This window comes from Cavia porcellus, unplaced genomic scaffold (genome assembly GCF_034190915.1).
Source record: "Cavia porcellus strain 051 isolate PalLab524CR breed Dunkin Hartley unplaced genomic scaffold, mCavPor4.1 scaffold_12, whole genome shotgun sequence".
NCBI lineage: Eukaryota > Metazoa > Chordata > Mammalia > Rodentia > Caviidae > Cavia > Cavia porcellus.
The window spans coordinates 38,588,627-38,598,509 of NW_026947495.1; the positions used below are offsets into that span (position 1 = coordinate 38,588,627).

Below are 9,883 nucleotides of genomic sequence, written 5' to 3' on the forward strand. Positions count from 1 at the left end.
AAACAACAATACAGAGCTAGCAAATACCAGTTAAACTTTTACAAACACTCAGGTTTACCTCTTTGAGCTCCAACTTAAGAAACAGTTTCCAAAACTTTTAAATTATGTATTAGTGTAAAATCTGTGGAGTTATCCACAGTATGTTTTTCTTGGGTCATTGTCAGAAAATGGGAAGCAAGGTCAGCATAAGAGAGTACTATGTAGGAGCCACAAACCAAAAAGGTAAAGAATGAAATGAAAGAAGCCTAGGACTTTTGAAAACATTCCAAGGATGGTGTCAAGTATTCTTTAAAAAAAAAAAAAAAAAAAAAAAAAGGCACATGGATTCATTTGAGGAATAAAAGACTGTTGAATCTAAGATGGATAATGAATCAGATACATATGAATTAGCTAGAAAGGTTAGGAGCTTTCATGGAAAACTGTGGGTTATATCTGCACAATGACTTAAAACTCAAGTAAGATACTTAGGTATAAAATCACATATCTGGACATATAAAGTAGAAAGTCCTCTTGATAAGCATACCAATGTATTAGAATGTGTTATCCCAGGAATATTTTATAGAACTTATTTCCCATCTTATCTAGAGAAATACTCTACCTTCACAAAACAGTAATGCCTATGATTGCTTTTAAGTTTACAGGACTTTGTAATTTGAGGTGAATTTTCTGTTAAGCTACCAAATACGCTCCCACCCCCAAATTGGGCATCTGCTAGTGAAAATAATTTGGCTTAGTTCTGAGCAAGAAAAACAAAGGGTTTCTTTTTATGCATTCCACTTTGCTCTATGTCTATACTAGCTCATTCAAAACTGGATCGCTTGTCTTCTGTCTCATTCCTAATTAGAGGTTTTTGCTATAACTGTGAACTTTTCTTGATATACTTTAATGGATGCCTTTTTTAAAAAATTACTTATCTATTTATTTATTTATTGTCCTAGGAAATAAACACAAGACTTTCACACTGAACTACATTCCCGTCTCATTTTATTTTGCAACAGGATCTCACTAAATTTCTAAATTGGCAGATTATGCTCAATCTTTTGATTCCCCTGCTTCAGCTCCCACAGTAATGTATGCTTCTTGATATCTTAGAGTCAGTGTAAGAAAAAGTCTTTTATGGAACTATTTCAGTAATTTAGGAAAAATAATTAGTAAATAGTACTTATAATCAAATTTTTATCCTTTACCTGCTAACAAGGTCAGTATTGAGAATGGTGGTTGATTATTTCCTGTGTACTATTAAAACTGTATCACTTTCCCTTTACCTTAAAAATAGTAAAGAAGTTAGAAAGGGTGTTTTATCATGATTACTATTTGCTGTTTTTATCTAGAGAGTTGCAGTAACACTAAATAATGAAGAAAATTCTGGATGAAGAATGTCAATTTATTTCAAACACAGAACACCATTAGTAAAGAAAGATCTAAATGTCAAGAACGAATATAATGTTCTGAGTTTAGAAGTGGTGGAAGATACAAAAGTGAATGCAGTTTTCAGAGGGTTTCCACATTGTAGAATTAAATTTGTGTCCATGATTCTCAACCAGAAATGGGATCAGAGATGAGATTTTTGGTGTCTAAGTTAGCTAAAATTTAAAAAAGATTGAGAATGATTTGGATTGAGATGGGTTGGAACTTTATGAGTTTCTGTGAGAAGAAAAGGATAGATTTCTGAGCAAATTAATGATTTCAACAAGATAGATCAGATGTAGGCATCCAAGAAGGCAAATAATCTTGGCGGCATCCTTTTTAAATATATCTGTAAATGTTCATCTGTTCATAAAAGCAAGTTAAAATACCTCTAGTTAGCAGTACTCTGTTAGCTATAAACTACCACCCCAAAGTAGTTTTTTAATTTAAAAATGTAATTTGTTCATTTAGACACATACAGCTTGTGTCCCTTATCTAAAATAACAAAAGTATTTCAGATTTCTTGAGTGTTTTGGATTTTGGAATATTGGTGTACATTTTACTGAACATCCCTGATCTAAAAATCCAAAATTCAAAATGCTCTAAAATCGAAACTCTGGGTTATACAGTCAGGTAGTTTTATATTTGGAGCATTTCCTACTAGGGATACTTGGCCTATATTTTTATTATCAATAAGTAACATTTTGTCAGCTGCCTTACCTGATTTTGGAAAAAGAAAAGCTGCTCATTCTCATTTCCAATTTGAAATAGCCAACAAAATTATGTTCTTCATGTTAAGTCTATTCTGTAAAATTAACCACTGTGAGTCTCACCCTTCTACCAGTACATAAAGTTCAGCCCTGAGCAATCAGTACTGGATTTAAGGACTTAGTTAATACCAGATTGCAAATCCCTTTCTTTTGAAACAGTCCACTCTTATTATATACCCAGGGTTTACAGTTTTACAAGATTTTCCTTCCTGCCTTTGCATGTAATAAGCTGTTTGTCTCTTCCCTATGGTTTTTAAACATTTGCAAATTCATGAATATTTTGCATTTTTGTTTTGATTTTAAAGATAGAAAATAGACCTTCACTAGTCATAATTTATATCTTAGTTATCATAAAGACATTTTTAAATTTTTCATATGTGATCCTACTAAACAAAATATTTAGGAGGAATGATGTGACCTGGATTTGGAGTATAGTCCATAATCTAGATCTCTATAGGTCATATGGACTAGATCACGCAACTGCATATAAAACTTGTTGGTATTTTTTAGTATGTTTTTATAGTGCATAATGTTTGTATTCCTTGTGTGGAATTTAGTGTGTGTACACAACACATCTTTTGTCGCCTCTTTTCCCTCTCCTCTGTCCCTCTTTCCTCTAACTCTTGATCCCCTTCCCATTTAAGAAGACTCTTGTCTCCATACTCTTCTTATCTTTTATTTTGGTCTTTATAATTTGGGTTTCTCATTAGTGAAGTCATGCAGTATATAAGCTCATGTGGCTGGTTTATTTCATTTAATATTATGATCTCCAAGTGCAACAGTTTTCCTACATATGACTGACTCAAGTTCATCTTTATCGCAGGGGATTAATCCACCTTTTCTTCCCGACTGCACTATAGGACTTTAAATAGCAAGGGCTTTCTTAATTTATTTTTCCCTATAACCGCACCATAGTAAATGGTAAATACTGATTTTTATAGTAGAGATAAAAGAAAGTAATAAAAACAAGGGGAGAGTTGAGGATGTGTCTCAGTGATAGAGCACCACGAGGCCTAGATTGAGTCTCCAATACTCGATGAGGGGCAGAAGTAGAATTACTGTATTTTTCGATACAATTTAAGATTTCATAACTAAGTGGGTTTTTTTTTTAGTTTTTGGTTTTTTATTATCGGTCCCAGGGATCGAACTCATGACTGCCTGCTTGCAAGGCAGGCGCTTACGCCGCTGAGCTAAATCCCCAGCCCCCAATTTCATAACTAAGAATGTACAAACTTCACCTTGCATGATAACCTTAGTTGCTTCAGAAACTGAAGCAGGAAAATCACAAGTCTAATACCAGATTTAGAAAGAGGGCCAGGAAATGTAGCTCAGTGATAGAGCCTGTTGCCTAAATATCAGCAAGGCCCAGAGTTCATTCCCTAATGCTGGAGCGGGGAGGGGTAGTACTAACCTCTCTGGAAATAGCTCTGTCTCCCCTATGTCAGTTTGTCAGTGATCTACTTAAATATCAGTGAATGAAATTTTGTTTGTGTTTCTTCAAGAAAAATGATTACTACTATAATTTTTAGTAGCCAATATTTTAATCAGTTAAGAAAACAGATCTTGTTTTATTTGAAACCCCTAACTCTTTAATATATTTGTTCATAGCATAATTGTTTACATCTAAAGATACATTGTATCTCTGATTTTCAAAAGCTTTTCTGATTACTAGCACATATTTGCACATGCTGGATTTATTTTAAGCATTGAGTGTTGGCTTAATTGTGGTTTGTGGTTATGTTAGATATACATTTTGTTCTCTGCTCTGATTTATAATCAGATGGAAAGCATTTTCACTTCAGGATCATGATAACCAGCTATCACTTAGCCATCATACTGTAAATAATCAGGGGCGATCTAAAAGATACTTAAGTCTGAATATTCTCATGTTAGAACTATGTTACACAGTAAAAACTACATGTAGGATGTAATATTAAGGCAGTTATGGATATAAAAAACATGCCATACTTGAAAGATTGGTCATTTGTGTTAAGGGTTTTTTTTTCTGGTGTATACTGTGATTTAATTGTGAAATAAGTTTATATCATGGACTTGTGTTACTAAGAATACTTTAAAACATTTAAAACATTATTTATCCTTCACCAGTAACAGGGGGCATCACAGAAGAACAGTTTCAGACACATCAGCAGCAGTTAGTTCAAATGCAAAGGCAGCAACTTGCTCAGCTTCAGCAGAAACAGCAATCTCAGCATTCCTCGCAACAGACACATCCAAAAGCACAGGTAAACCTGTCTTTCAATACTGGTGCTGTCTTTTCTCCCTTTTTTTTTTTTTTTTAAATTATGTAGTTTTGTTCAATTTCAGTTACGTCATAGGAAATTACTATGGATTACCACTCTTGATTTTAAGAATCTAACCCAGTTTTTAAGTAATTTACGTGATTTTAAGTGACTAGATCATTAGCTAGTCTGAATATTGTACTAGAGCCAAAAATTTGTATTTTTAGTTTAGGAAAGAGTTGGCCTCTAGTTTTAGAATCCAGCTTTTTAAAAAGCTTTCCTAGTGCCAGGGTTATAGCTCAGCAGCACAGCACCTGCTTGGCAAGCGTGAGGTCATGAGTTCAATTCTTGATACTAAAATAAAATAAAATGCCTTCCTAAACCATGTCTTTAAGTATTATGTAGGTATGCCATATAGGGTGATAGGTAATTGTTTGAATTATGCAGTAGAAATAAGCATTATAGCCCCTTGTCTCTGTGAATCACATTTTCTATAGAAAAAAATTGTCACTATGGGAAGTTGTTCATAGACACCATTAATAAAAACCCTAAGGATAAGAATAAAAATACTTAATAAAACCATGGGAACTAACTGCCAATACTTTGATATGAGACCCTTTTAAGACTCCATGTGAACTGCTCGTTTCCAGAACTTTATAAGAAATAAATTTCTTGTTTCAAGACATCAAAAACAAAACTAAAAGATTATTTCAAAGTTGATCCACATAAAACGAATAAGCCTTGTATTAAGTCTTCTCACTTCATAATTCTAAAGGTACTTTAGGTATTAGCAAGTTACCTTAGTTTCATTATTCTCTGAGCCCTTGGGCCAGGTTCTGCCCATCGTGGTTCAGTTCATTTTAAAAGGGTCAGTACATCTCCCTTAAAGATTCTAAGTCAAACACCATGAAAATTTTAGTGGCCCTGACCCTGTCAGCTAACTCTCATGACATCCAAGTAGTCCTGGGGCTGGCTAACAGATGAGAAGGCTGTTGACTTGAGTAACAGTTAACCAGTTTTCCACATAGTCAAGGAGTGGTCATTTAACTTAGCTGTATTTGACTTTTGTGAGTCTCTTGTGTTTAAAGTATTTAACTTACTAAAAAGGTTAGGGTAAAACGAAGACAGGTTTTTCCATTATAACAAAAATGACTAATAATGATTTCTGAGATTCACTTATTCCATCATATCTAGCTTGTCAAACATTCTTAAAGTCATTTATTAACAGTATTAGAAAAATTATTAGAACATTGAAGATGTGGATTTTTTAATAGCCTAGTCCTTTCTCAGAAATAATCATTGCTAGTTTCTAATTACATCCTGCTACATATACCACAAATAGTCTCTGAAGTCCTAGATCTCTTAATTCGAACATCACTTGTGACTGTTCGAATTAGTAAGGCAGTAGCCTCTTGGATTCACACCATTCCTAATATGTTTATGAAATTATATCCGAAAAACTGAGAATTTGACTTTGTCCATCTTATAGGGCTCAAGCACCTCTGACTGTATGTCTAAAACACTTGACTCAGCCAGCGCCCACTTTGCTGCATCTGCAGTGGTCAGTGCACCTGTTCCAAGTCGCAGTGAGGTAGCCAAGGAACAGAACACCGGCCACAACAACATAAATGGTGTTGTCCAGCCTTCAGGTAGGGCTGCTGTTTCCACATTGCACTATTGGCTTGATGTTGTAACTCAGTTGAGTTTGGGAAATGTATATAACAAAGCATTCTTTGTAGTACCTTGGTAAGATGTGGCTATTTTTCTAAGATTCGCTGTTTTCTCCCATACACTAGATATTCTACCCTTCCTGGGAAGCTTCATCCAGACTTGTCAGTTGCTTCACATTTTAGGAAATCTGTGTACTGATTAAAAGTGACGTGTTAAACCAAAAAAAAAAAAAAAAAAAAAGGAAGGGGCTGGGGATTTAGCTCAGCGGCATAAGTGCCTGCCTTGCAAGTGTGTGGTCGTGAGTTCGAAACCTGGTACTGGAAAAAGACCCAAAAAAAAAAAAAAAGTGACGTATAAACCAGGACTATCCATTAAACAACTGTTAGTTCAGGTTTACTTTCCCACTCTTACATATTAGTAGGCATACTTTCTCTCATAATTCTTCAGAAGAGACAGTTGGTATGACATGTGTGTTCTCCCTGCTACCGTAGTCCTCTAAGACTTGTTGTTCCTTCAGCTGTTGCTCAGACCCTAGCATTTCCCAGTTCTACATTATCCATGATCCTGATTTTTACTGAAGTTCATTTACCTATAAATTTTTAGAGAAACTTCGCTATCATTTCCATCTGTCCTGTTGTACTTTCCTCCAAGGTTGCCACAAATAGAGGCGGCAGAATACTTGCAAAGCCTTTTTATTCACACACCAGCAAAAGGCTATTCTTGATGTTACCTAGTGCTTGCTGATCATCAGCTTTCTTTGGAGAGAAACTGTTAGATCAAAGTTAACTTGTGCTTGCTGATCATCAGCTTTCTTTGGAGAGAAACTGTTAGATCAAAGTTAACTTGGTAGTCTATTAGAATAATTATGTTTGCATGTGTTTTTATTAGACTCCTGGTTTTTTTCTTTCACAAGGTATTACCAGTTAGTGTCCCGTGACACTAACTGAATGTATTTTTTTCTTTCAGGAACCTCTAAAACATTATACTCCACCAATATGGCTTTATCATCCAGCCCAGGGATTTCAGCTGTACAACTTGTAAGGACAGTTGGCCACACTACTACAAACCACTTAATCCCAGCATTGTGCACAAGCAGTCCTCAAACACTTCCCATGAACAATTCCTGCCTGACAAATGCAGTGCACCTCAATAACGTCAGTGTTGTTTCTCCAGTCAATGTGCATATCAATACACGGACTTCAGCACCATCGCCAACAGCCTTAAAACTTGCCACAGTTGCTGCCAGTATGGACAGAGTGCCAAAGGTTACTCCCAGTAGTGCCATCAGCAGCATAGCAAGGTGTGTGTTTCAAGTACCATTCCCTCGTTTTGTGCTGGCTACCCAGTGGGAGGAAAAAGACCTTACTTCTACTGTTTAAGCAGTATCTGTTAATAGACTGTTTTGAACACATATGGAGGCTAAAGCTCTGTGACTTCAGTTATGTGTTTGAAGTTCCTAGTAGGATGCTTAAATCTTGGCCAGAATTCTTTAAAACAATAAACAAGAAAATCTCAAAAATCAGATTAATGAGTACATTTTAGAAGCTTCAGATATTCTTATATTACAGTTTTGTGGTAAGCAGTCTGAAAGATTAGAATTGTTACTAATTCTATGTACAGTTTTAGTTGCAAATCAAAATTTGTATTTTCTTTTGTGTTATATCAAAAAAGAAAGTAAATTATTCTACATATATGTTAATAAAATTGAGAAAATTCTAGAATTAACTAAATCTATATTGTATCTCATAGTGAGTTTGTTTTTTTTTTCTATAATAGTAGTGCAAGAAGAATACTAAATCAGAAACAATTGATTTGCATGGTGCATGACCTTAAGCCTAGAGAATTACCCTCTAGTCAGAGGTAATTTAAGCAGTATTGTACTCCTAGTGATAATTCTCTTTGCACAGTATATGCTCCACTTGTTATAAAAAACTGGGATTATACTATGTTATATATTTTATAAGCAATTGATCATTAGGTTCTACTAAAGAAACAGTTACTGTCTTTCCTAAATAGCTATAATTAAATAATTAGAAATTAATGGAACATCTGACTTGAAGAAAACTTCCTCATTCGTGTCTGGAAAATGAACTAAAGAAAGCTTCCTTATTCCTGTCTGAAAAGTAATAAAAATGGGGAAGGATCTTGTGAAATCATGTTTAGTTGGAATTACATAAAAATGTCATCTGTAAATACTAAGTGGTAATAAATATTCTAGAGAGTATTAATATTTATTTTACTCTTTGCCTTATTATAGAGAGAACCATGAACCAGAAAGATTGGGTTTAAATGGAATAGCAGAGACAACAGTAGCTATGGAAGTGACATAACCTAAAACATGTGGCTTTGACCTGTGTGGATGGTGTGCAGTCATTCATATTCCAGCTGAATGCAAAAGGCAACACTCTGTGGATCACAGAGCGTAACAATGGACCTAAATGGACTACAGTATATTGGATGTTAAATCCATATATGATGTATATTTTGTAAAATGGGAAAATCACTACCTTGTAAAATAGTTTATTTGTATCATCAATATTATTTCTGTTACTTGAATAGTAGATATTCATCATCATGCTTTTGCACTTGAATTTGCAACTGAATGGATTTTAAAAAATAATTCTTTAATGGGATCATGAGCATGAAATGGGATCCTGCATCACTTGTTTTAACTATTTATTTTGCCATGTTTACATTTTGTATCTTGTAAAAATAAATCCAACTTTGTGTCTAAAAAGTTAAAGATTCATAGCTAGGAAATGAAATTCTTGTAATTTTTTTCTAAAACTGTAAAGTTTTCACTTGGTTCATTTTGTTTCACAATTTGACTAGATGGACTTTTTGGTAAATACTTTAGTGGCATTTCACTGTCAAATATGAAGTTCAAGGCAAAATAGTATTTTCTATTACTGTGCAGGGGAAAGGGATGGATCGATACATGCAAATTTAATGTAGTAGCTCACTTTTTCCATATATTTTGAATGTATATTTCTATTTATAATACCAGTTTATAAAAAAATTACACAGAAAAAATGGACTAGGAAAAATTATGTGTCTAGCACATTTAAACTGTGCAGATATGGAAATTTTTCAAGGGTTACATTTTATCGGAAGACTGCATTTTAACTGACTTTAAAACTGTAACACACCACATAAATGACATTTACCAGGTATGTATTGCATTATATCATTGCAATAATTATTGGAAGTCTAGCTATCGAGCCATCCCAGGTGTTGGGAGGGGGGGAGGGTTGTGGCAAGATTGTCTTTTCAATTTTGGAGAGTTTTCCTGTGGCTACAAGGCAAGTAACGGGTTGGAAAAGTCTGACTGTAAGCGTTGGACACCTTCATAGTGTAGTGTTTTAGTGACTTTTTTTATACGGTTCTTGTAAATTAGATATGTGTAGTGGTGTTTCAGAATGTTTGTTTATGCACTAGTTCAGACAACTTTCCCTGTTACTTGTTCTTGATAAGTGAAAACTGCAGGGAAATAAAAAATACATATCAAAACATGGACATGCTGCATATGTGTTTATTTCACAATGTGCACACAGTGTAAGTGAGAATTTAAGGGAATTGATAGCACTTAACAGCACTTTTCATTTTCACAGTGCTTTCCAAGCATTAATGAAAAGAATTTAAGAAGCTCATCTGTGGGCACTATTGGGTTTCAGATAATCCAATATAAACTACCTTTGATATGAAATGTTCTTAAAATATTTTACCGAATGTACGTAATTTGCAGTATAATGGTCACTGAAATCTCATAAATGAGCCTCGTTTTATAAAAGAGTT

General features: G+C 34.3%; 1 protein-coding gene across 3 annotated transcripts in view; it reads left to right on the forward strand.

Annotated features, from left to right (window-relative positions):
* Epc2 (enhancer of polycomb homolog 2) overlaps nucleotides 1-9,602 on the forward strand; it is a 116,373-nt gene extending 106,771 nt beyond the window's left edge. For 2 of the 3 annotated variants that reach the window (XM_003478705.5, XM_013142533.3), the window contains 4 exons: nucleotides 4,284-4,420; nucleotides 5,907-6,066; nucleotides 7,055-7,388; nucleotides 8,346-9,602. In XM_003478705.5, the coding sequence (XP_003478753.1) occupies nucleotides 4,284-4,420; nucleotides 5,907-6,066; nucleotides 7,055-7,388; nucleotides 8,346-8,418 (704 nt within the window). In that variant the 3' untranslated portion in view covers nucleotides 8,419-9,602. The remainder of the gene's footprint in view (nucleotides 1-4,283; nucleotides 4,421-5,906; nucleotides 6,067-7,054; nucleotides 7,389-8,345) is intronic. The other variant, XM_013142532.3, reaches the window with a different exon arrangement.
* The last annotated feature ends 281 nt before the right edge of the window (nucleotides 9,603-9,883 follow it).